The 27477-nt window shown below is 37.0% G+C and overlaps 2 protein-coding genes across 4 annotated transcripts; both read right to left on the bottom strand.

The window, feature by feature from the left end:
* Positions 1–3355: 3355 nt before the first annotated feature.
* Positions 3356–12129, bottom strand: LOC143876694 (putative complex I intermediate-associated protein 30). The gene is made up of 7 exons (XM_077378381.1): positions 11903–12129; positions 10716–10829; positions 7781–7831; positions 6487–6578; positions 4326–4406; positions 4074–4172; positions 3356–3799 (listed from the first exon to the last, which is right to left on the bottom strand). The coding sequence occupies exons 1-7, from the start codon at positions 11952–11954 to the stop codon at positions 3614–3616; spliced, it is 675 nt and encodes a 224-aa protein (XP_077234496.1). The 5' UTR covers positions 11955–12129; the 3' UTR covers positions 3356–3613.
* Positions 12130–13665: 1536 nt separating this feature from the next.
* LOC143877666 (uncharacterized) lies at positions 13666–25455 on the bottom strand. 3 transcript variants are annotated; one of them, XM_077379850.1, is made up of 5 exons: positions 25188–25455; positions 24102–24295; positions 22975–23296; positions 19885–19980; positions 13666–13917 (listed from the first exon to the last, which is right to left on the bottom strand). In XM_077379850.1, the coding sequence occupies exons 1-4, from the start codon at positions 25287–25289 to the stop codon at positions 19930–19932; spliced, it is 669 nt and encodes a 222-aa protein (XP_077235965.1). In that variant the 5' UTR covers positions 25290–25455; the 3' UTR covers positions 13666–13917; positions 19885–19929. The 3 variants fall into 3 exon arrangements, with proteins under 3 accessions (XP_077235965.1, XP_077235964.1, XP_077235966.1); XM_077379849.1 differs by lacking the exon at positions 13666–13917 and adding an exon at positions 15298–15718 and having other exon boundaries at positions 25188–25452; XM_077379851.1 differs by lacking the exons at positions 13666–13917; positions 25188–25455 and adding exons at positions 15298–15718; positions 24613–24753.
* Between the last annotated feature and the right edge of the window lie 2022 nt (positions 25456–27477).

The raw sequence follows: 27477 nt of genomic DNA, 5'->3' as shown, positions 1-27477 counted from the left end.
TAGTGCCACAAGGATCGATTTATCACGCCTCAATGTATAATGGCTACAGTGTTAAACCTTAAATCTAGGGATCATTTCCATCATTTTCATAGCAAATTTGGTAGAACATTTGGGTACAGTGGCATTTACAAAGAAACAAGAGCATTATCGTAATTTCAACGTTTTTTAGGCGAAATCGCAGGCACAGCTTAAAAAACTAGTGGCGGAGAGAGTCATTTCTTCGTCTGGCCACAATCGGACAATGAATCCACTCGTGACACGTGGTGAGTTCATAGAAGAACACGTGGAAACGCGTATGATACCGTTCTTCACGCGTCTCTCGTACGTACAGAAAAATTCCTGAAATTTATCAGCATGATTCCGTTTTGTGGAATGCTAAGATCATTCGCCCAAGTATCTATCCTTCTCGTCCTTCTCTCCAGTCCACAAGTGTACACGACATATGCTATAGATTGATCAGGACCGTTCATCTTGTGCCGTGAATTTCACTGCAAGTGACAATCTTTATCATAGTCAGTTTGGTCTGCAAGGGTAGAGTGATGAGACAGCATATCCAGTGATCTTGTGGGGGCCACACAGGTGATGATATGGTCTAGTTGAGGCTCATGTGATGAACGGTCCTGACCACAGTGCTCAGCAATGAGAAAGAGAAGGATATTTAGGCAAATGATAATAGCATCCGCCCTTTGTTTTGCCAAGATAAAGTGGTGGGGCATTTTATACTCAAACCCTCTCTGTTCAAATTTATACCCAACTCTAACCATAAGAAGGGAATTGCTAGCGTCCATCGCAAAAGGCTTTCATGGGGTGGGTCTCACTTCATGGCTTTTAAGCCATTTGATAAAACAGAGCGTCTCTTGGCTACTTTTAAAAATTGGAAGGTCTAGAATGGCCCTGTCACTGGCATATGTATGGGACCCAACAGATGAATGGTCAAGAAGGAGGAGATTTATTGCCTGAGAAACTAAGTGGCTCATAATCATGCCAGGCGGCAACACAACAAAAGGTCAAGTGTCAGGGCATGGCAAGGTTATCTACTTCCCGGCAAAGTCCGAGTGGCTTAGAACAGTGAAAAGAAGGTTGATGAAAGCAATTATTAGATGAGAAAACGTAAGGAAAGCAATGAAAGAAAATGGTCCATATGTCTCCAAACCCACAAACAAAGAATACAAAAATCAAAGATGCTTCAAAAAGCATTTCAAGTGTCTGATGTGACCCCTACCTACGTATTTATTTGACCGTTAAGTATATGGTAAGTACAAATGATATTGTGTGGATTTAGCCATGTGATTCCCCGGTGTAAGAACATTGTATAGGACATATGTGGAAACCATGAACAAATAAATTCCATGGAAGTGGAGCCAATTATGAGAGTTAGGCTTAGAGGGAGAAATTTTAGAGTGGGTGTGAAGGAGCATAAAAAAGGGGCGATGATATTGTCACCCCCCCTGCGTACGCATTCGCCCCCCTTATTAATGCTTTTTGACGTCAAATCAAGCCAAAAGGGGAGCGAATGCGTAATTTAGGGGGGGTGACAATATCATCGCCCTAAAAAAAAACAGAAAAACAAAAAAAAAAAGAAATTAAATAAACCAATCCGAAGTAGAGTATTTTTCTATACTATTTGGGCGATGATATTTCCCCCCTTATAACGTGAACAGTGGACAACTTTAACGCTTTTTGACATCAAATCACGTTAACAAGGGGGCGAATGAGTACGGCAGGGGGGGTGGGATATCATCTCCCTATACTATTTTTATGGATTTTTCATGCTATGTCCACTCATGCCCTCCCAAGTTAAAGAGATTTTGTGTGAAGATTGTACATGAACCTCCTTTGAGGGAATATGTGTGTGCAAAAGAAATTCGGGATTTTTTCAATTATTCTGAGAATTTTGTAACTATGGACTCATGTCAACTAAATTTTTCCCAGTTTGTCTTTTTGCATGATGGTTATTATTATATATCATGCATAATGCACCAATTCCATTCTTTAATGGAGCTTGTCTGTGGAAAGCATAGAAGATCTTCAAAAGAAATCCTCAGGATAGAATTGAAGTATTAAAAAAATAACGCTCTCTTCTCTTTGCATCTTGAGAATTGATTTTGAGTCCAGAATTGATCATTGGACTCAAAATTGCACCATCAGTTTAGGACTGAAAATCCAAAACGAACAGGGCCTTAGTATACTTTAACGAGCAACGATAGAATGAAGGGCACCCTTGCAAAAACCAGCTTCAAGGGCGACCCCATTGGTCAGTTTCAACAAAGGGTTCCGAAAAAAGGGAAACGGCTTTGACTTTGCCGAAACTGACCAATGGGGGCGCACTTGAAGCTGGCTTTTGCAAGGACGCCCTTCATTTTATCATTCCTCTATTTTAAATCTGCTGATGGCACAGTGACCCCATTTTTTTGGGATTTTGAGAACCGATCGTAAGTCATTGAAATCAAATTTAACTTTATAAGGCTACACGATAATTTGGCTTTTCTTTACATTATCACTATAATCTGCCACTCAATTGTGTAGAATCTTAGGCCATGTTTGGCAACATGAAAAATTATTCCGGAATATTATAGGCTCAATTGTGGCATAGGAGTGTAGGGAGAGGGAAAGATTGTGGAGTGGGAAGAGATTGTTTGAATATATCAGATCATATCTAAAAAGATCTGACCATTGGATTGTAGGGTTGTAGAAACAGTTAGTCTACCATACCATCCAACGTTCAGATCTTTATTAGATATGATCTGATATACTCTAACAGAGATAGCATAAAATATCCCTAAAAACTAGTTAAAAATAAAAGAGATCCTATGCCAAATGAGTTGCTCCACCTAATGCTCTAATCTTGATAATTAATATAGATTATAACATTAAGTATATCAGATTAAGAACAGCCCATGTCTCTTGTATAGCAATACCAAAAATAATGAATGATTTTTTTTTTTTATCAAACATGGTATATAAAACCATGTTTTAATCAATCAAACCACCAATGACTCAATTTCCAATATACCCTGTTCAGGCAAAACTATTCTAGTTTCAGCGCGCTTAGTGCCCTAATCTCTTAAGATAACACTAAGGCATGAGAATTCCCACTGTCCATTTAATGGCCACAAATTGAACGGTTAGAATTTTCTGATGGGAGTGAATTTTGATCCATGGCCCATCAATAGGATGGTCTAAGAGATTAATGGTTTGGATCGTTGAACAAGTAGACCCCACTTGTACTTTTGCCCACCTCTTATTTTCCCTTGGAAAAATATGTGCACCCATTATATAAGAACCCTGCCTAAAATAAAGTTAAGTTGCACATCCATACTGACCATTAGCTTTTGAAAATATGAAGCTCAAAACAAACCCAAAAGCTCAAACCTTAAACTATGGATATCAACAGTGGCTTCGAATAAACTGTTCTTTGGTTGTTCAAACTGCACTATAATAAACAACAGCAGACAGAAGAGTAAAGATTACAGACCCTCTGCACTCTGTAGTGGTCTCCATGAATGTATAAAGAATACCCACAGCAAGCAACACCATGGATATGGAAATCAAATTTGTGGAACAAGACTGAGAAATTTTTTGATATTATAACAGCTATACACACAGCAACTTACTATGTTCTTAAGGCCTTGATCCAATCAATTTCCAGTCTGAAATCACCAGCCCCGGATTTAGTGCCTGGAATACCACCTTCTGCATTAACAGACAGAGACATTCCGACAATGCGTGATGGATTCATTTCCAGCTTAACATCCATGACGTTTCCTCTCCATGTTGGTAAATATCGATCGATTGGAATCTGAAATTTACGTTAGTGCTGCTGTCAAAAGCCAGTCCCAAAATTCAGAAACTGAGTAGTAAATATGTATGTACTCTCTCACATGGCCATGTGCATGCGCATAACCAACATAACTTAGAGGTGGACATGTAGGCTAGTGTCATAACACGACGTGTCAAATTGCAACCCTAGAAAGCCAGTACACTTGACAGAACCAAACAAATATATGATTTCATGCAGTGTGATCACCCAACAGTTTCCAGATATGTGATTGATGTAAGAGCAAGGAACTTGCCTTCGCAATATACCAGTTATCTTTGGGCACAAATACAAAAGCTTGCCATGAATTGTCTTCCTGTTGAACGGGTGAATTTACCCAATTCTCCGTGTATATCTGCATTCAAGAATATTGCTACTAGAAGGTCGATGAATTGTTAGGTTTAATGCCTACTGAAAAAATTACATGACTAAATACCATGGAAGAGATACATGTGTGGCTTTCTTTTCTCATTATTTTCTTTTATGTGTGGAATAAGAAGAAACTTACAGTAGATATGTAGCACCTTCCATCTCCTTTAAGCCTAAAAGCTAGTGTATCATATGCATCCAAGTCAATGAAGCCATCAAACTGCAGACAAAATAGATCAGGAAATATAAGGTGCACATGTGGCACTAATACTAAAACCGCAATACCGTTCATGGGGTGGGCTGTTGCTTTGTAGCTGTTGCTTTGTAGAAGGATGAAACAGCATTGAAGAACTAATCTCTCTCTACCCAAGAACTAATCTCTCTCTATAAACTGATGATGAAATGAAACATATAGAAAATAAACTTTTGGTCGAAGAAATCAATCGATCACCTGTCAGTAGACATGACAAAGACCGGGAAAAAAACAAAATACTAGTATATGGATTAAATGGATATACCTTAAATATGTAGTTTTGTACTTCCACTACTAAAGGACCATTTCTATGAGGGAAATGTGCATTTAAGTTAGTCACTAGAGGTGTGCTTACCATCCAAAGAAGGCCAGACCTCATGTACTCTTGTGCTGAAGAAATCAACCACACTACGAGATAGAGAATCACTCTCAATCATACAAAACACTATCAAGATGGAAACTTTTGCAAAATTTGATGTTGAAAGCCAATGTTGAAAATGTTCTATTGTGAGATACATGTTATCGCTAGTTGCTTTGTTACACTAGTTGCCTGGAGTTTCTTTCACTATATGCATGCCTTGCAATTGCAAGCTGTGTGTCGGTCATGTTGCATGTCTCCTAGACAGTCTTCATGTATGCAAAAAAAGTGAATATCACTTTAGAAGTTTTCCAATGACAAATTCACTAAATTTAACAGCAGTAGTCTATACAAATGCATCTTCAGCCATCTGAGGTGCAGGCAAGCACACATGTAGTAAGCAGCCAAGAGTACGAGCACTTTCTAAGCTCATTTGGTTTTATTGATGAAATTTCAGCCTTTTCTAAGCTATATCATTTGGTTTTATTCATGAAATTTCTTGTTTCTGGTTCTGGAATTTATATTTACTACTTAATTTTTACATCATTCATTCCAATACTTCATTATTTCCTGCATTTTCTTCCCATTTTATCAGAAACCCAACTCAGTAAACATGATTTGATGCTTATTGGCATCTTATAAATTATTAACTTGAGAATGGGATTAGAGTGGAACGAATACAATTGGCAGCAGTAAAATAAAGCAGCTATCTAGTGATAACTTATGTCCATCAGAAACCTTCCTAAGGAACAGAACGGCAATTAGCATATTAGACAGCATGCAGCTTTGAGAGAAATGGTAGATATCTAATTCTAAACATCTCTTTGGCCAACAAAATATTCGATAGAGGGTAATAATAATCTCCACATTAAGCATCGTGGTGTTCGGCCCTTCAAGAGGCTTGAAATAATTAGAGTGCAGCAGTTTACAGTTCAGACTTTCAGTAAAAATGTTCATAATTTCAGCGTGGATCATTTCATGGTTAATGATAATCACATCAACTGCACACCAAAAAGATTCCAATCTTTGTCCCATAACCAAATTAATATATAAACCTAGTCGTGAAACAATTATTAAACTGCTACTCTATTGTGTTAAGAGGCCATCCAGCATACAAAATAATGCTGGATATGCATGATACTGCTCAATAAACTACTATAACCATTGTGCATCGGAAGGAGCTATATGATAATTGTGCAGCAACTGAGTAATAGGAATAGGAGTTCATAGATGCTAAGGTCTGGTGAAAAAATGTTTTTTAAATAATTTTTTATATAGCCCACTGCCAGTGCATGTACGCACCTACGAGGAGGGTGCGTTGCACCATCCTATGGCCTACCATTGCAAAAGGCAATTGCTTCAAAAGCAGTGAAAAAAATTGTTAAGCTGTGTTGCTAAGGTGTTAAGAGTCATCTTTTGTACATAACAAATCTCAAACGCTTAGAGTGCATCATAAACTCAATAAACTAATATAACGATTGTGCACTAGGAAGAGGCTAATATAATATTGAAAGGAACATGAGGAATTACCATGCATGACAGCAAATTATGATAGATAATGCATGGAAAAGCATAAAAGATGTAATAAATAACTTTCAAAAGGAATTCAAATATGAAGGACAGTACTTTCCGTTACAACTCATGAATCCTGATCTGTAGATCAAGAATAATGTTGAAACTACTGTTCACCTTCTTGGACCGCATTCCACAAAAACCACTCCGATTCATTCTCCATCTAGAGCCCTCAGTTAGATTCGAAGAAAGGTTGCCGGACAAAATCCCTTTAAAATAGAAAAGATGGAATCATGGTTGTGGAACAGAAGCATCAAAATTGACAAAAAGAAGATGGACCCAACTTACCCATCTTATGGACCTCTATTAATGAATAACCATAGAAAGAGAAAATTTACAGAAAAAAGAAAAGAAAAAAGAGTAGCATTCCAATAGCTTTCGAAGGGGAAAAAATACTAACATTTATTTCATTCCTACCTTCCGGCTGTGGTTATTGCTTAGGCCCTGTTCGTTTTAGATTATGACAATCGATTGTCAGCCCTAAACCTATTATTGAACTCAAATTTAAATGTAATTTTGAGCCGAATAATAGTTTTGGGGCTCACAATTGGTTGTCATAACACATACAGGGCCTTAAGAATCTAGATAACTTTTCTGACTTGGTAAAGGATGAAGAGAATGAAACTAAAATTATAAGTAAAAAAGATTGTAAGTTATAAGTTACAACAAGCATGCTAAATGTACCTGTAAGCTATGATATCTAAATAGAGTACATAAGACAGGAAATGAGATACAAGTCAACATTTTCCAAAATGTAGGACATGGACATGGATAAGGGTTTCTCATACCAACACACAAGAAATGTAAAAATAAAATACCACAAACTTAACTAGATATTAAAATTATCAGATGGAATTAATAATCAATTCGGAATAATTCCTATAAGACACAGTCAATATTGTAACTGCAAATATTAGACACTTTTTGAATAATTTCTATAAGACACTTAGCCAATATTATAACTGCAAATATGCGATACTAACAAGAAAAAATGTGTGATAACTAATTCGGAGAGGTTTGCATGGGTCGATTTTGACCAAAGAAGTTTCCATGAGGGATCCGGTATGAGTAACGGATCATACAGTCTCAGACATTGATAAATTGGGTCTAGCTAAGTATTGGGGTAGCATAGCCTGGCCGTAAGGGGATCTTCTGATTCTCAAACACTTCATGCATGTAAAACAATTTCTACGAAGGTTCACCAGCCAGGAGCAGAGTAGAAAAGGTTTACTGGATATGTACGAGCATGAATTTCCATACAGAATATTAATTACATCTAAATTGACAGTTATTTCACACCATTTGGGGAATTATTGTAGTTTTGTTAACAACCTATTTCTCTGATAAAAGAACATGAAATGGCAACACAAATATTGTGTGCAAGGAAGGCACCGTAGCGCTGACAACATACCACTGAATCCAGCACCAGCATCTTTGATCTCCAATGAGGCCGTTGATAAACCTGAGAAAGGACATACGGAAGCAACAATTGGATTAAATTACGGCTGCTTCACAAAATAATCTTTATAGGAAACTTAAAGCATAAGCTCTAATAATATGGTAAGAGCAATCAATAAGAAAAAAGGCGAGGTGCATTCATGAAATTGTATCAGAAAAATCAACTAATGTAGTGTCACATGTCATGGCATGCATAAATAAAAGAGAATTATTCCTTAGTATGCATTGTCTCTCACTCGATCTCGATTTCGAAAAGAAGCACATATCTTTACCACAGTGAATTAGTAAGTATTTTGAAAAATAAACTGCATGGACAAAAGGATAATTTAAGTAATGAATATATTATTAGTAAAATCATGCTAATCTAATTATTAAAATTAAATTAACATGATTCTACTAGGTAGGTCTGGTAAAGTATGTGTGTGTGTACACACACTCTTTACCAGATCTACACCTACTTATATATATATATATATATATATATATATATATATGAGAAAACGGTTCCTACACACTAGTGTAGATAAGTTATCTACACACTAGCTTAAAATACAATGGGGGCCCACATTGTTTGGGTGATCCAAGCCATTCATTTTAAAGGCCCTCAGATAGATAGGGTGTCCACAAAAAATCAGATCCATAGGATCATCCTAATCCTTCGAACCGTGGAGGCAAAAAATGGACAGATTTGTGAAGGTTTATACACGTCCATTTTACCTCCACAAATCATAGGGTTGGGATGATCCTATGGAGCTGATTTTTTGTGGACACCCTATCTATCTGAGGGCCAATCAAATGAATGGTTTGGATCACCCAAACAATATGCCTTCCACTGTATTTTAAGCTAGTAGATAACTTATCTACACTTGGGTGTAGAAACCTCTCTCTCTCTCTCTCTCTCTCTCTCTCTCTCTCTCTCTCTCTCTCTCTCTCTCTCTCTCTCTCTATATATATATATATATATATATATATATATATATATATATATATATATATATATATATATATATATATTCCGCGTAGTGTTACTGTCCTATCTACTTATTTTAATTTAATCATGCTAATTTTCTGTTTCATGTATTTTCTTCCATCCTTGGCTGCATGACTTACATAACTACATTTGCAGAGGCTAGTTGTCATGTTCTTGCACAGACAATAGCAAAGGCACTTTGAAATATATTTCTCTACATATATGAAGATTCTAATGCAAAAGCACCCTTAAGTTTCAGTCAGAATGCTTGCATGCACAATATAAAGCCAAAATCTCACACATGCTGAAGTCGAAATATTACAGGTATTGGAGGCTCTAATTCAATACTAACTACTAAGGAACAATCTCTGTTAGGGGTGGACATGGTTCGGTTCGGTTCGGTTCAGTTTTGGGGCATACCCAGAACCAAACCATATATAATCGGTTCCCTAAAATTGGAACCAGAACCGAACCATATAAGTTTGGAACCGAACCGAACCAGAACCATATATAATCGGTGCGGTTCGGTTCGGTTCGGTTCTGGGTTTACTCAACCTTCACCAAATGTAGATTTTTTGCCTAATCGTGCTTATAATCTATTCGGTTCGGTTTAGTCATGTTTATATATGAGCTACAAACACAAACAAGCACAAATTTGGGATAATCAGGCACACATTTGGGCAATGCAAAAATTATATATGAACTACAAACAGGCACAAATTTGGGCAATGCAAAAATTATATATGAACTACAAATTTGGGCAATTCCTAATATCCGTTAAAATTTTAAAGGCAAAGGAACACGTTAAAGAGGGGTGAATTAAATGGGGGAGGGGTGATTTTATCAAATGCTAAGTAAGTAGGTTCGGTTCTCGGTTCCGGGATCCCAAACCCAGAACCGAACCGAATTTTCACTGGTTCCAAATTTTCTGAACCGGAACCGAACCATATATAGCTGGAACCGAACCAAATGTGCCGGTTCGGTTCAGTTCCCCGGTTTGAACCGGAACCATGTCCACCCCTAATCTCTGTCACACCAAAACGTGTAAATAGTTTTGTATAATAAGTTTTAAGAAGATAATATGAGTTAACTTAGTCATTTGATGGATTCAGGCTATCTACGTGGGCTGTTGGGCTTTTTCTTTCTCACACGTACAGAAGTCAAAATATTACAGGTATTGGAGGCTCTAATTCAACACTAACTACTAAGGAACAATCTCTGTCACACCAAAACGTGTACATAGTTTTGTATAATAAGTTTTAAGAAGATAATATGAGTTAACTTAGTCATTTGATGGATTCAGTCTATCTACATGGGCTGTTGGGTTTTTTCTTTCTCACACATACAAAAGTCAAAATATTACAGGTATTGGAGGCTCTAATTCAATACTAACTACTAAGGAACAATCTCTGTCACACCAAAACATGTACATAGTTTTGTATAATAAGTTTTAAGAAGATAATATGAGTTAACTTAGTCATTTGATGGATTCAGTCTATCTACGTGGGCTGTTGGGTTTTTTCTTTTCCTTTATCCTGTTTTGCAACTTGCAACTTGCAACCTGCTCCATGGATGATCCACAAGGCAGTGACCTGAGCAGTAGAAATCACTTCAAATAGGCATCCATTCTGAGTTCCAACTGTAAACAGAGTGCATAGTGATTGAGAGGACCAAAAGAGCATGGAATAGAACCAAGGAATTGAATATATGCATTTATACAAGTCGCAACCAGGTGGCATTTTCCTCTTCAGTTCTCAATCTAAAATTTGCCAACTTGGTGTTATATGCAAGTAAAAAATATCAACAGTAACAATGTGATGGATTTGAGCAAAGAATGAAAAACAAGCAATATAGAATTGGCAGACCATAGAAATGGAAAATGAAGAAGATAGTGACCAAGACAAATGGCAAAACATACCTCCATATTCAGAATCAAAATATAAATGCCACTTTGTCAGATCCTCCTTTGAATTGAAGCTGAACACATATCTTTCACTTGGTGGCATCAGATCTTCAACATTCCATGTTAGAGCTATTGTTTAACATGTAAAAATAAAACATAAGCAAACAGTATATAGTATTGTACACAAGGAGTGATCATGTTACACATCACAAAAAAAAAATTGCAACAAAATCTTATGGAAACAAACTTTAGAATGATGAATTCTTGATCTCATCTTTTTTCTCTTCTGACAAAGGAAATTGCATTTATGTGAAAAAAAGAAGAAGAGAGAAACCGAAAAATGTTTTCTCCATAGGGACGAATGACCAATTTCCAAGAACCTAAATCGAACCCCATATCTCTGATGATCTATCAGCTAAACCAGAGAGACATTCATTTAGAAGAGACATTCGCTGACAATGGTTCTCGATACTTGTTATGAGATTTTGGGCATATCAGACAGTAAAATCCATAAAATGTTTGGATACCCAGAATCCGAAGACTAACCAACACTCAAACTTGGACGCTGTTCTCATTGTGTGGATACCTAGAATCTACACAATTTTCAAATTACACAATGAAATGTCAATTTTCCACCCAAACAAAAAAAATGAAAACCATAAGAAAATGAACCCATGGAATTCCTCATCCTTTGTATAATCAAGCAACCCAAAAGTAAGCAAAACTCGATTTCTTAAGAGTTCTTCACATGAAAGTCATAAGAAGAATTCGTATTCAATTGGCAAAAAATACTGTTAAATAGTCAAAAAAATGAGTTAAATTGGCAGAAAAAGTTTAAATAGATAAATTTTGTATACATGGGGTGAAAATTAGAAAAAACCCTCAAATTTTACCATTTTCCAGATTTTAAGCCGATTTTTTGTCCATCAATTACAGATTCATAACAAGAAACAAACCTAAACATGAGACTTTCAAGCTGATCAATCAAATATTTCACTTCCTTGAACAGTCAAGAGATGCTATGCCTTTTGTACGGGGGGGAAAAGATTACTATTAAAAGAGACCCAATAAAACCAACAGAGTATATACCCACTTCAGAAACAAAACAGATAACGCGAGAAGGACGAAATGCCTACCATGAAAAAGTTTCCGAACATAACATGAAAAGCAGAGAAATCTTTGTTTTTCATTCCCCAAATTACCTTTTTTTGTTGCATTGAGAGAAGCTTGCCAGAGTGCTCGAAACCTCGACATTGGAAAGGATTTCAAAATCTGTAAATCTGCTACTTTTTTGCACAGTGATTTTGCAGTGATGAGAATGAGAGAGGAGCGCTCGTGTTTAAGAAGAGAATAAGATAGGATTAATTGCAATAAGATTGGATTAAGTGTAGTCTTAATAAAAAAGGGTTTTGCTAGAAAAGAAATTTTTTACATGTTTTTATAAAGAAATCTCAAAAATAGGTGTAAAATGATTGTAAAATGATTGTAAAACGAGTGCAAAACCCAATTAAAAATCTAGGAAAAACGACATAATAAATCTTGGTAATTATTTGCAAATAAGATTACTTTAATTTAGTTATATTTGCCAACGTGACATTAATCATACCATTATTTGGAGATAATCATATTTCCAAAAGAGGATCTAATCCTACGTCAAACAATGATTTGAAAATGCTAAGGCACAATTAGAAACAATGAACGGTCAGGATTGCACCTAAAAAATAGGACGAGATCATGCTGGCACTGTATGAATTTACAGCGGCACAACAAGTTTTACCTTATTTTAAGCCGTTGATCTTCCTCGTGCTTAAAGGCAATTATGATCATGCAAGATCAATGGCTAGGGATTGATCGAAGATGCCTAATGCTTAGAAGAGGACCCCCACGGACTACAGCCCTCAATCGCTCTTTTACATTACACATTGCTTTTGGACAGAAATTTATGTAACACTGAAAAATATCATTGTATGTCTGTACATGTTGAGTTTCTCAGGTGTGCATGTCTGACCTCTTGTGTCTGAGTCTTCCATTGACACATTTATCTGTCTTAAATTCATGATATCTTTTACCCTGATGTCTTTTTGTCAAGTGTTTCTCCTGGTTATGATTTTTTCTGTTCCTTTTTCTCTTCTTTATTTTTTATTATTATAGAAAATGGCCCTTACACTGATCACTGTGCTTGTCTGTACAGGAACATTTCTTCTAAGAACTATGGAGCTTTTTTTATCTTTTCAGTGAGACTTGCTTTGGGGATGCAAATTATTGGGTGTTCAGTGAGGTTGGTGTCCTCATTTTTCTGGGTTCAGATGTACAGATTGGGGGCTTCATCTGTGGACTCCACAGCCTACCGGGAAGCAGATTTTGACACACGGAATAGTTTTTTGAATCCTTTAACTCATTCCATAGATAGACAGAACTCCGATTCTGAAGACATCTTAGGAGGCTCTATCTCTGATCCAGCTTATTACTCTTCTCTTTTTCGAGATGCTCAAGATAATAGAAATGCTTATGGGGTATTTATCTTTCTTTTGCATATGAGTATTATACTTAAAATCAGCTCAAATGCCTATAGACATTTTGAATATCTAATCTTATTGCACAACAGTTTGATACTTCATGTTCTTTGTCGTAGTTATGTAGCCCAAAAGTTATTTGATAAACAAACTGGGTCCAAAAGTTATGCCAGTCAAATCTTTGACAGTTCACATCTCATAATTTGTCAGCATGTTCCAATTGGTTGAATTGATGATGATGTAAGAAACCTTTGAAACTGAAGATTAATAAGGTAGAATATCTTTCTTATTTAAACTGATATTTTTATCAACTTTCTGAGGAACTCTGCAAAATGCTGTGTACGAGTGACCACTGTAGGACCTGCCCTAAGATATTCAAGTATATACAATATAGCCATATTTCTTTGGCATTTCCAACTACAGGAAGAGATAGATCCAAGCAATCATCAGTAAATGTGAACACACAAAGAATTGACAATCAGGCAGAGAACCGGGAAACATTGGACTACCCTCTTCTTTGTGGCTTTTTCTTAAAAAGCTGGCAGTGTTATCTCCAGAGAAACCTTGAATGCGTTAGTGCCACCAAACTCCATTTGGGTATATACACTCAAACTTGCTGCCGCAAACCCTAACAATTGCCTCCAGTTTCTTTCACCCACTCATATGCTCAAAACTTTTCAAAGGTAAGGTTGCTGGTCAATATCCTGTTTGTCATAGTTCAAATGAACATAACATTTGCAGGGAAACTTAAATTAAAATAGTTAGTTGGAATTTATAATATTTACTCTTTACACAATTCATAAAATATCAGTGATTAGAAGTGGGAGTATGAATGACAATGAGAAGTCGAAATTAAGTTATTATATGGTCTAAAGTGACTAGGAACCATGAGATTTCACAGGAATATCTGCATCCTAAGTAGGTGGTTGATGTTACCCAGGTGGCCCAACAGGCCCTACAAACTCTGTAGCCTAATACATACTGCAGATATATATGGTTTTGATTGTCTGAAGTTTACGTGGTCAGGTTATTTGAATTCTCAGGAGTTGGGACCTAAGAGTTACTTTTCTGTCATCTTTGGAAGCTTCTAGATGGGGTTCTTGATGGTTGCTAGTTTCTTTTTTGGTTGAACAATGTATCTTATTTGGTTTAGAATCTTTATATTAACAAGTGATTTACTGTTTTGAAAAATGTTATAGCCTGGGAAAGTAGTCTAGAATTAAAAGGTGTCTAGGATTATAAGTTCTTTTTGTAGACATTCATATCTTTCATATATGTCATTTTACACATGAAAGAGGGTTTTAAGTTTAGTTTTTTGGTGGGTGGTGGTGACAGTTTCTATCAAAATTTTGTCGTATTTTTGCCGAGAGTTGCTGTCATTCCTCGGTTTGTGCTGCATCAAAGATTCATGCAACTATACACTGGGCATGAGTTCTTTATATCAGTATGTAACAGTTGTGAAACTGCCATTTAAGTCTTAAAAAACTATTGGCAGACCTAGGTGGCTTTCAAGTATTATGTTTGACAATTTGGTTTCCCTTCAATGCTGAGTAAGTAATTACCTGGACCGTTCTACTTACTCTCTTAAACTCAATATTCAAATGTTTGCCTGCAATTTATACGGTGAATGCGCATGTAAGTCGGTACTGGCGGTACCGCCCTTGATATTTCATCCAACAGCAGCACTTTTTTTATGATGCTGCTGCTGGATCAAATATCAAGGGCGGTACTTGTGTCGTATCACCAATTCCGACTTGCATGGGCATTCGCCATATAATTTCTCTAGCATTAGGTAGTCATAGACTATGATGCCCAAATTTGGACGAGATCATGCTGGCACTGTATGAATTTACAGCGGCACAACAAGTTTTACCTTATTTTAAGCCGTTGATCTTCCTCGTGCTTAAAGGCAATTATGATCATGCAAGATCAATGGCTAGGGATTGATCGAAGATGCCTAATGCTTAGAAGAGGACCCCCACGGACTACAGCCCTCAATCGCTAAGGAGCATTTCTAGTTGTTTTTTGAACGTTGGTGTATGATTTTGTTTACGAGTTTAACCAATTTGAGCATTCACACAACATTGTCAAGAAAAATCTAAATGATGTGTCACATAAACTATATAAATTGGAATTTGGGAAGAATATGTCAAATTCCAATTTACGGGCATCACAAACAAAGTGTCTTAAAACCACAGAAACAACTCACAAATATTCAAATCCATTTCCCGTCACAATCTCCTGTCTCGTTTCATTGGGAAAATTCAAGATGAGACATCATATCCTCACAGATAGCAAGGAGGAACTGGATTGTTTCTATTTTGGATACCTTTGATCATGAGAAAAAATGGCTCAAAAAAATGGGGCGACTATACAAAGTCCTCTTCTGTACAAATGCATGGCCCAATTTGGGGAAAAATGAAGGGCGAGATAGATTGGATGCTGACTAGCACACACAAAGGAGTGCAATCAAATGTTGAAGAGCTTGCTTCGTGCACTATCTTCCTGCATTAAGGAATAAATTACAATTAGTACTGCAAAAAAGAAGAATAGAATTTTGAGTCCAGTAATCAGTTTTGGACTAAAATCTAGAACAAACAAGGCCTTAGAAACAAACACCTAAATTTTTTAAAAAAACAGAAAAAAAAGGTTCTTAAACTCGACTCGTGCTCAATAAGTGCCTGAGTTGACTCAAAAACTCCACTTGCTCGAGTTTTCTTAAGTTTTTGTTGTCGTCTGTTTTTATCAAAGTAAATGACTGAGTTTCTCTCAAGTTTTCCAAGTGCTCAGTTGAGTTTTGAGAGTAATCACATTAGTATTGACAGGTTTTAGAGAAACCAAGTTAACCACCAGTCTTGACTGAGACAAGTGGACAAATTATGGGAACTCAGTTTTTCAAACTATAGTTTTGCACTTTTGCCCATATTGCTCATGCTCGGCATCAATGTACTAATGCAATGGCTAGTTAAAATGGAGCTGCCTGGAATGACGCTACTTAGTTAAAATCAGACTAAGTTTTGAAATTATAGTTTGATTGTTTTTAACTGTGTATCTCTGTAACTATCTCAACTCAACAAAGCCTTTGTCCCAAACTAGTTGGGGTCGGCTAAATGAATCATTTAGAAAAAATTCATGAAGAAGGTAAAAGGAATCTACCCTGCTCTAATCCTGGTTCTAGTTGGGTTCTTCTACGTGATCATTTTCTTATATTCTATCCTATCCAAGGTCATGTTCTCTGTTATGTTCCTAGCTATCAAGTCTTTCCTCAATGTTTCTACCCAAGTTGTTTTCAGTCTGCCCCTACCTCTTTTTACTCCATCAATTTGGCACGAGTCGCCTCTTCTCACCGGAGCATCCAAAGGCCTACGTTGGATATGTCCAAACCATCTTAAGCGGCGCTCTCTCATCTTCTCCTAAATTGGAGCCACCCCCACCTTTTTACGAATGTCTTCATTTTTAATTCTATCTAGCCTTGTGTGGCCGCACATCCATTTAAGCATTCGCATCTCTGCGACACTCATCTTATGCACATGCTGCTTCTTGGTGGCCCAACATTCTGAGCCGTACAGCATGGCTGGCCTCACAGTTCTCTTATAAAACTTTCCCTTCAACTTGGTAGGGATTTTATGGTCGCACAGAACTCCTAAGGCAAGCTTCCACTTCAACCAATCTACTCTTATTCTATAGTTAGCATCCTCTTCAATCTCTCCTTTCTTATGTAGAATTGAACCAAGATAGCAAAAGATATCCCTCTTAGGTATCTCCCGTCCAGTCATATTTACTACATCCTCGTCCCGCGTCCTTACATTACTAAAGTTGCATTCCATATATTTTGTCTTAGTCCTACTCAGTCTAAAACCTTTAGATTCCAAAGTAGTTCTCCATAACTCTAATTTAGCATTTACTCCTGCTTTGGTTTCGTTGATTAATACTATGTCATCTGCAAATAACATACACCACGGCACCTCATCCTGGATACCCTCTGTAAGCTCATCCATAACTAGCGTAAAAAGATAAAGGCTTAGAGTTGATCCTTGGTGCAATCCTATTGTAATTGGAAACTCACTAGACGTGCCATCCTTGGTTCTGACACTAGTTACTGCTCCATCGTACACAAGGTTTTAAATTTTGGTTTCGGTACTGCTTTTGGACCTCGGTCTGAAATTTGGTAATAGTTAAAAAAAATATTTAATTTATTTAGCCAAAATTTTGTAATCTTTTTTTTTTTTTTTTTTTTAAATTTACATTTTTTAAAAATTTCGGCCGAAATTAACATAAATTTGGTATTTTGCGAAATTCCAAATTTCGGATTTCTTCCGAAATTTAAAATCATGATCGTACATATCCTTAATTACATCAACATATTTAGTAGGCACTTTTTTTCCTTTCAAGGACCCACCATATAACGCTCCTGGGAACCCTATCATACGCTTTCTCCAAATCAATGAAAACCATATGAAGGTCCTTTTTATTTTCTCTAGATACTCTCCATTAACCACCTAATCAAGAAGATAGCTTCCATAGTCGATCGTCCGGGCATGAAGCCAAACTGATTCTCTGACACCTTAGTCTATTTTCTTAGTCTATGCTCAATTACCCTCTCCCAAAGCTTCATGGTGTGACTTATTAGCTTAATTCCCCGGTAATTGGCGCAACTCTGAATATCTTTGTAACTATCATACTTGCAAATTACAAGTACTGGATCTGACTGAAAGACTAGTTAAAATCTGATGGCTATGGAGTGATGCTACTTAGAGATTCACATGATTAAAAAACAATCGAACACGGAGGGAAAGATGCAGGATATAATCTCTTCTATTAATTTATCCTAGTTTAGCAACACAAACGCTGGATCTAACTGAAATTATTCATTAAAACCACTGACAGCGACAGTAGGATCTAATTCTAATCTCTTCTATACCCATAGAAAATTCATAATTCAACTTCAATCATATTTCAATTTCTAAAGATTTATGTTATAAATCAAAGCGAATAAATAGTGGTGGGCATCAGAATAAGATACGCTTCCCTTTTTCTTTTCTTTTTAAGGATAAGATACTCTTCTCTATAGAAGGCTAACAACATCCCATCACATGGTATCTTTACGCAGTAATGGACTGCACAAAACGTACAAGATTGCAGCATGTATCTTGATGAACAAAATTTGTTAAAGAGAAGAAAAAAATTAAAAAGGGGAAGACATTCCAGTACAGAAACACAAATGAAGCTGGATCCACAACTTTCTAGCTTCCACCATACCGCTACCAAAGCTAAAGCCCTTGAAAAGCAACTTTATTATAGAAGTAACTAGATTTTATTTAAAAAAATTAAAACAGCAGCTATAATGCAACAATGGGGACAAATAGTCCCACCAAGCGATTACAGCAACAACTCCCCAAACAGCACTCCACTACCTAGTTAGAACCAAACTCTATCAATTCATTGCACGGCATCCTATATATTAAAAACAGGTGGTTAATGCCATGAAGACATAACTTTACATAGGAGAACAGAGACACAAATCAGCGGCTACCCAACAGGAATTGAAGTCTCCCACAATTCCTTTCTGGAAGTGAATGTCAGAAGCAAGAAGACATAACTTTACATAGGAGATCAGGATCAAGAAGAGTGATCAAGACCAAGAAAAAGTGAAAATGAGATATTGTTGGCTTTCTAGCTCCCTACTAACGTGATTCGTTGGCTTTCTAGCCCTCATTCGTTTCCTTGGTGTTTTGCTGATTATCTCAATGAGATAAGAGATATTGTTGGGTCCTCTGGTATTTCTTTTCGCCATATTATGAGATTGGCCAATGGGGTGTGGCCGACCATGTTGCTAGAAGGGGTGTTCATTTGGAAGCCTTGGAGCAATATGATTTCCTTCCTCCTTGATTATTTTTCTTTGTCTATTGTATCTCTTTCTTCTATTGTACATTATGTATCTCAGTTCGTTGAAAGAAATTTTGACCATTCAAAAAAGAAGACCAAGAAAAAGAAAAAGATAGACATAGAAAGGAGAGCAGTTTATAAACCCAACCGGGAAGGGTGAGAAAAGTGATGAAGAAGATACAGAGAGAGAGAGAGAGAGAGAGAGAGAGAGAGAGAGAGAGGAGTTTAGGGATAGAAAACTGACCTAATATGAAGCATCACGCTTCAAAAGGCATTACATCCTCAGGAGAGAGAGAGAGAGAGAGAGAGAGAGAGAGAGAGAGAGACTTCAAATCTTCTTTTTTTCATTCCATTCTATAGCATTTAAGAAAAATACCATGAAGCTACACGTATATATAAGAACATAAACAAAACTAGACATTACTAAAACCCTAAACAAAAACCTAATACTTTGGAATAAAATACCCTCTAATGACATAATGACTTAAACTTTTCGTAATACATGTGGGAGACCTATTTAAAACACTCATGACTCAAATAACTTGAGTGATTTTGGTGGGAAAAGACCATAGTACCCATCCAATAACTTAAGACTTAAAAATACCTAAAAGACGCATAAAAATTTAAATAGGTGTCCAAGGAAGGTCCCCATCAGCCAAATAATGAACTAACACAAAGAATCACCTTTTTTGAACAGTGTCAAAGAATAACTTTATATTCATTTCTTAAATAGCATGAATTGAAGAAAGACAAACGTAACACAAAGATATATGTGTTGTACTTACATTAACCTGCAAAGATTTGCTGATGCCTAACTTAAGTTGTGAAGGTTAAGTAGTAGATGTAGACCCACCATCATCACTAATACTTCGCTTGCCCACCTGCAAACAGTAAATGAGCACATTAACTGTATCCCCCGTGGATGAAATCATTCACATAGGCAATTATTATGTGGATAGCAACCATCAGAATCTTCAAAAAATAAAAATGAGAAATTTCCCAGAGAAAAAACACTACAACATCGTATCTCTCCCTAGATCAATATCAAGCAATGTTTAGAAAACAAAACCATATTGCCAGTGGGATAGCGTTGGACTGCAACCAGCTACAAATACAGTCCCATAAAACCAAAATGACTCAATTCCATGATGATGACTGTCTGAAACAGGCGGTTCACCAGTTCAGACAATCAAATCACTGCAAATGAGGAAGTTTCGTGTGAACGACTCAGTTCTTAAAAAGCATGAAAATGACATGGCCATACAGATAGAGGGCTTGGAGACTCATTTGGACAATGAATTAAGTCCCCCATCTACCATTTTCCATGGTCTCTCAATCCCCTGTGAATTTTCCAGTCCCATCTCCTAGATAGCTTCATTGTCTTCCATAACCAATCCTTGACTCTCTTCTCAAGGAACCAGTGCACAACAATTGTTTCCTCCTTTACTCCTTCAAAGGATGCTCCAGCCAATGTGGAAGCTTACGAATCGACCCTCCTCTAGACAATACCTCAATTCCACTAGACTCCTCAATTGGATTCATCGCCATATTCACACGCTCTCCTAGACCATATCAATAGAACTCAATCTTCAACCTACAATACCTGAGTTCTTGAGTAGACCCGATGTAGCATGTCTAATAAGATAGTCGATAGGTTACTCATAATACCAGATGCTGAATGAATACTTCTGTAGTGAAAATAATTATCTTTCTTTAAACACATCACTCCCTTAGCATTAACTATGATCATTTTTTCTTGTTTGTGCCACAGATTTGAATGTGACTCTTACAGATGCTATATAATCACTACATAATAAATTACAAATCTAGTAGAGTTTTAAAATTTTCATTGATACATGTCTTCAGGCATATCCCTTAGCATGGTATACCCGTGTCTGTGTCTATGTCCTACATTTTGAAAATTGTCAAGTTCTATATCCATTCCCATGTTTGTATCCATAACTGCACCCAAATTTGGGCATCATAGTCTATGACTACCTAATGCTAGAGAAATTATATGGCGAATGCCCATGCAAGTCAGAATTGGTGATACGACACAAGTACCGCCCTTGATATTTGATCCAGCAGCAGCATCTTAAAAAAAGTGCTGCTGTTGGATGAAATATCAAGGGCGGTACCGCCAGTACCGACTTACATGCGCATTCACCGTATAAATTGCAGGCAAACATTTGAATATTGAGTTTAAGAGAGTAAGTAGAACGGTCCACGTAATTACTTACTCAGCATTGAAGGGAAACCAAATTGTCAAACATAATACTTGAAAGCCACCTAGGTCTGCCAATAGTTTTTTAAGACTTAAATGGCAGTTTCACAACTGTTACATACTGATATAAAGAACTCATGCCCAGTGTATAGTTGCATGAATCTTTGATGCAGCACAAACCGAGGAATGACAGCAACTCTCGGCAAAAATACGACAAAATTTTGATAGAAACTGTCACCACCACCCACCAAAATAAGACGAAATATGGGTCTGGAACATCAGTTTTTTTTTCGTGCGTGGGTGGGTGGGTGGGTCCCACCCAAAAAAAAAAACTTAAAACCCTCTTTCATGTGTAAAATGACATATATGAAAGATATGAATGTCTACAAAAAGAACTTATAATCCTAGACACCTTTTAATTCTAGACTACTTTCCCAGGCTATAACATTTTTCAAAACAGTAAATCACTTGTTAATATAAAGATTCTAAACCAAATAAGATACATTGTTCAACCAAAAAAGAAACTAACTTGCCTAAACTAGCAACCATCAAGAACCCCATCTAGAAGCTTCCAAAGATGACAGAAAAGTAACTCTTAGGTCCTAACTCCTGAGAATTCAAATAACCTGACCACGTAAACTTCAGACAATCAAAACCATATATATCTGCAGTATGTATTAGGCTACAGAGTTTGTAGGGCCTGTTGGGCCACCTGGGTAACATCAACCACCTACTTAGGTTGCAGATATTCCTGTGAAATCTCATGGTTCCTAGTCACTTTAGACCATAAAATAACTTAATTTCGACTTCTCATTGTCGTTCATACTCCCACTTCTAATCACTGATATTTTATGAATTGTGTAAAGAGTAAATATTATAAATTCCAACTAACTATTTTAATTTAAGTTTCCCTGCAAATGTTCTGTTCATTTGAACTATGACAAACAGGATATTGACCAGCAACCTTACCTTTGAAAAGTTTTGAGCATATGAGTGGGTGAAAGAAACTGGAGGCAATTGTTAGGGTTTGTGGCAGCAAGTTTGAGTGTATATACCCAAATGGAGTTTGGTGGCACTAACGCATTCAAGGTTTCTCTGGAGATAACACTGCCAGCTTTTTAAGAAAAAGTCACAAAGAAGAGGGTAGTCCAATGTTTCCCGGTTCTCTGCCTGATTGTCAATTCTTTCTGTGTTCACATTTACTGATGATTGCTTGGATCTATCTCTTCCTGTAGTTGGAAATGCCAAAGAAATATGGCTATATTGTATATACTTGAATATTTTAGGGCAGGTCCTACAGTGGTCACTCGTACACAGCATTTTGCAGAGTTCCTCAGAAAGTTGATAAAAATATCAGTTTAAATAAGAAAGATATTCTACCTTATTAATCTTCAGTTTCAAAGGTTTCTTACATCATCATCAATTCAACCAATTGGAACATGCTGACAAATTATGAGATGTGAACTGTCAAAGATTTGACTGGCATAACTTTTGGACCCAGTTTGTTATCAAATAACTTTTGGGCTACATAACTACGACAAAGAACATGAAGTATCTAACTGGTGTGCAATAAGATTAGATATTCAAAATGTCTATAGGCATTTGAGCTAATTTTAAGTATAATACTCATATGCAAAAGAAAGATAAATACCCCATAAGCATTTCTATTATCTTGAGCATCTCGAAAAAGAGAAGAGTAATAAGCTGGATCAGAGATAGAGCCTCCTAAGATGTCTTCAGAATCGGAGTTCTGTCTATCTATGGAATGAGTTAAAGGATTCAAAAAACTATTCCGTGTGTCAAAATCTGCTTCCCGGTAGGCTGTGGAGTCCACAGATGAAGCCCCCAATCTGTACATCTGAACCCAGAAAAATGAGGACACCAACCTCACTGAACACCCAATAATTTGCATCCCCAAAGCAAGTCTCACTGAAAAGATAAAAAAAGCTCCATAGTTCTTAGAAGAAATGTTCCTGTACAGACAAGCACAGTGATCAGTGTAAGGGCCATTTTCTATAATAATAAAAAATAAAAAAGAGAAAAAGGAACAGAAAAAATCATAACCAGGAGAAACACTTGACAAAAAGACATCAGGGTAAAAGATATCATGAATTTAAGACAGATAAATGTGTCAATGGAAGACTCAGACACAAGAGGTCAGACATGCACACCTGAGAAACCCAACATGTACAGACATACAATGATATTTTTCAGTGTTACATAAATTTCTGTCCAAAAGCAATGTGTAATGTAAAAGAGCGTATCTAGAAAATAGAAATACAATAAAACTTACGTTTAGAAACTCACACTCAACCAAGAACTCGCCCGAGCAGAACTGGCTCGACTTGAGTGAGTCAATGCCACAGTGGATGACCTTGCCATGGCGGGAATTGATCGCAATTTTTTTTGTATCTCGAATATGTATACTTTTTAGCTAGCAGTTTTGCTAGTTGTGAAACATATTGTGACATAGGGAAAAAACAGGTAAAAGGGTTATTTTCAATTACATAGGCTGTTCGAGAAAACAGAACCAACTGGGAATTTCTCAGCAAGGGTCATTTTATCACTTAATCCGTGCAAAAAAGTTCATTTTTTAATGATAAAACAGAAGGTTCAATTAAGGTTTTCCATGTCGTGTAAGGCTCACACCGAGGAGGTTTTATCATGTATATTAAAAAGACCTCCGTTTTTTTCCATGAATACTCACAGAAAACAGAACCAACTGAATAAAAGTACAAGGTAGAGTACAGGAATGCATGCGAATTCTGATTAACTCACCATATCTCGTGCGAGAACAGAATGAACCACACGACATCAAGCAAGATTGCACAAACCAAAAGAACAGCATAAGTCCGACCAAGGCTCTGGCTGCTGCTTTCGATTGCTATGAGCGCAAACAATGCCACCACCAAATTGATCAACAACACACCGTTGTATAATGCTCCAAGAGATCCGACCAAAGCACAACCAATCTAAAATATGAACAAAAACTAAATTTCAATAAAAATAACCAGCAAATTTCAATAATAATAAAAACAAAAGAAACCTTAATTTTCAATCAGCAGCAGAACTAGTTAAACGTACTACAACAACAACAAAAAATCCCATCAAGCTCAAAAAGAATGAAAGAGAAATACATAAAGAAACCCTAATTCAAATCAAAGAGAAATTCACACGGACACATAAGAAGAAAATCTCAAGAGATATAAATATGCATGACGAAAACTGAAGTTCACCGGGAAAAAAAAAAAACTAAAGAACCAAACAAGCTTAGGGCCCGTCTGGTTACCTCATATTTTGTATTTGGATTTGCAATTGACTTTTGAATGCAAAATGAATAGATCCGCTTGCTCATGTTGAGGGAGACAGAGAGGGAAGGGGGTACTTCCTACTGGAGTGGAGAGGTTGAGGAGCAAAGAGGGTGAAGGAAACTGCCATATCTGTGGATTTCCAATTACTTATTTCCACAGCATATTTGAAAAAAAAAAAAAAAAAACCCTAAAGATATGTGCATAGTCGAATCCCTAAAAATCGCAGCGAAACACAAATATGTGCATAGTCCATTCGAATCTCAAACTCACCAAAAAACAAAAACGGAACTCCGCCTCAATTAAACTGAAAAGAAGAACAAAAACTCTAGATCAAATTAGAAGTCCATTCGAATCTCTGTTAAGAAACTCGCAACAAAATGCAACGCGAGAAACCAAACCCCGAATTCACTAGAAAAAAAAAAAAGTAAATCAAAACCCTAAAGATACAAGAAAATGCAAATCTAGTAGACGAGAAGAGAAGACAAATTCGTGAACAGATCAGAGAAATCCACCCTATTTAAAAGCGTAATTTGGGATCGAAATCAGTACTCACCTGAATGTAAATGAGGATAACCACAACAGTCTGAATTTGATCGTAATCCCGAAGCCACGATCTAATCGTTGCCCAAATCGATGAAGAAGAGCAGAGCATCATCAATGGGAAATTCGATGCCCTAGAAAGAGAGGTTTGGAAAACAAAGATCTCTCCCTTCGTCGGACTACATTGAAACCAAGAGACGAGGATTGAGAAATTGTCTCGACTAGCATTTATTTTGGAAGCATAGCTACTTAGCACGTTAATTAGGTCTAGTACCAACTAACGAGATTTTTCCGTCGACACGTCCCTAGAGAGTTTGGTTTGCATCATGTGGTCAATCCCGACTCCGTTCGAATGGACGGATGAGAAAACAATGAATGGTCCAGATTGAATATAATGGTTAGTCTTGGGGCTATGGAGATCACTGAGATACGGAAGTGATATATTTTCTCTCTTTTCTTCAGCAGGCCACCCCATCCGCTTATTTATGTAAAAAAAAATGGGGCGAATATATGACTCCGCTATTCTTCTAAACAAAATGGAGTCAGGCCCACATGCGGGGTGCGTCTTACGCACTACGCGTATTACAACATGTGACAATTCCAACGGTTATAAAAAGAGGCAGGGAAGCCCTAAAATGGGCAAACACTACTTGATCTTATCTGAGCAGCGGCCGCTCTCTCAAGATCCAGTCCGGAACGGTACGGCGCTGCTCGAAATGTTGCCCCCTCAAGGGTTTGGTAGCGTTTCGCTCAGACCCTCCGTTTCGGGCTCCTTGAGAAGCTTGGCTTACCTGCGATGAAGACTGCCCGCGGTCAGAGCCCCTTCCATCTTAGGAGGGCGATGATGGCTGTGCGGGCTTCCCCACAACAACAAAAAACGAAAATTTTGTTCACTTGTTGTCTCTTTTCTTAGGGTTTGTTGTTGGGTATGATTCTATTGGGTTGGATGTTTTCTGTAATTTAAATCTATCTGTAGCGAATTTCAGCCGTGTGGCTATGATTACAGTAAAGAAATTTTATGCACTGCCCATTTTTTGGCTCTTTTTTTTTTTTTTGGTCATCAGTGTTGTAGTTGTTTGGCTAATCTTTGCTGTTCATCTAGTAGTTGTTTGGATAGAAAAATAGAGGATCAATGTGCAATCTTCTGTCACCATTGCTTGTTCAGATGGGACTTCTGCCTTTTGATTTCGAGCCTTCAATGGATATGTCATTGAGAATTGCAGGTCTTTGATAAGACAAAGCCTCTAATATATAGAGCTTAGAGCTCTGTCTGGTTAATGAGGGAGACTTGCATTGCCATCTTCAACGTAACAACGAAGACAATACAAGGACCCTTCTCCCAGTTTTCCTTTTATAGTTTTATCTATCTATTTATCTGCTTGGTTAAGGTGTTTAATAATTGTTGAATGGCCAGTTTGAAATAGGATAGTTGGCTGCAATAGAAACTCTGACCATTTACTCTTACTATGCCCTTATTCCTTGGCTGTTTGGATGGGGATTCTTAGATTTTTCAGAACGTCTTGGGTTCTTCACAATAGCATTTCAGAGACTCTTACGCACTGGGTGGGAACACTATTATGACGTACTCTAGACCGGTGGGATCTTCTGATGCGAATGAGGCGTAGGCTAGAGCATTATTATTTGGGCTTAGATGGTTCTCACAACCTAGGGCCCCTGGTCGTGGTGGAAGGGGATTGGAAGGGGATTCTGCTAATGTTGTTGCTTGGGCGTCTAACTGTTGTGCTGGCCCTTGGCGAAGTTGATTGATGAGATACCATCGTTGTTTTTAATGACCTTGACACGGGGATCCCTTGATCACTTGTATTTCACAGGGACATCTTGTCCCTTGTAGTTGTAATCTTTATCTGGAATAAATTGTTATCTTTTAAAAAAAAGGATAATTGGCCTTTTGGCCTTGCTGTAAACTGTTTATACTGATGTAATAGGATAGTTTATACTGATGTATTTGTGATACCTACTCCCCTTTTGGCCTTGCTGTAAACTGTGTTTCTTGTTCAGTGAAAGGGCCTGTTCCCATTCAAAAAAGAAAAGAAAAAATTGTTGAATGGGCTCAAGGCTGGCTTGGTTTTTGTCTGGTTTATATTTGTTTCTTTTTGAAGAATTATGCTTATGATGAGTTCCTTTCTCATCGACAACAAATGTTGCATACAGTTCCCACACCTTATCTAGCACGTATAGAAATTCTAATGTCTAGATTTGATAGATGGGCTACGGGAAATTCCTGTTAAATTATTTCTTTAAAACTCAGAATTAGGGATTTCTATATGATGATTTGAGTTTCT

Source organism: Tasmannia lanceolata, unplaced genomic scaffold, assembly GCF_043159265.1.
Source record: "Tasmannia lanceolata isolate RefF3 unplaced genomic scaffold, GAP_Taslan_0.1 ptg000005l, whole genome shotgun sequence".
NCBI lineage: Eukaryota > Viridiplantae > Streptophyta > Magnoliopsida > Canellales > Winteraceae > Tasmannia > Tasmannia lanceolata.
The sequence above is the reverse complement of the archived record's forward strand: the minus strand, read 5'-3'. Positions and strand labels throughout refer to the sequence as shown.

Excerpts from the sequence above, each read along its gene's own strand:
- LOC143876694 (XM_077378381.1), bottom strand. The coding sequence starts at position 11,954 with ATGTCGAGGTTTCGAGCACTCTGGCAAGCTTCTCTCAATGCAACAAAA. Across the intron at positions 7,832-10,715 it reads TTTTGATTCTGAATATGGAG|GTTTATCAACGGCCTCATTG; the intron begins GTATGTTTTGCC and ends GTCCTTTCTCAG. Across the intron at positions 4,407-6,486 it reads GTGGAATGCGGTCCAAGAAG|TTTGATGGCTTCATTGACTT; the intron begins GTGAACAGTAGT and ends TTTTGTCTGCAG.
- LOC143877666 (XM_077379850.1), bottom strand. The coding sequence starts at position 25,289 with ATGATGCTCTGCTCTTCTTCATCGATTTGGGCAACGATTAGATCGTGG. Across the intron at positions 24,296-25,187 it reads TTATCCTCATTTACATTCAG|ATTGGTTGTGCTTTGGTCGG; the intron begins GTGAGTACTGAT and ends TTCATATTTTAG. Across the intron at positions 19,981-22,974 it reads ATAATAGAAATGCTTATGGG|GTGGGCAAGCGAAGTATTAG; the intron begins GTATTTATCTTT and ends TACTGTTTGCAG.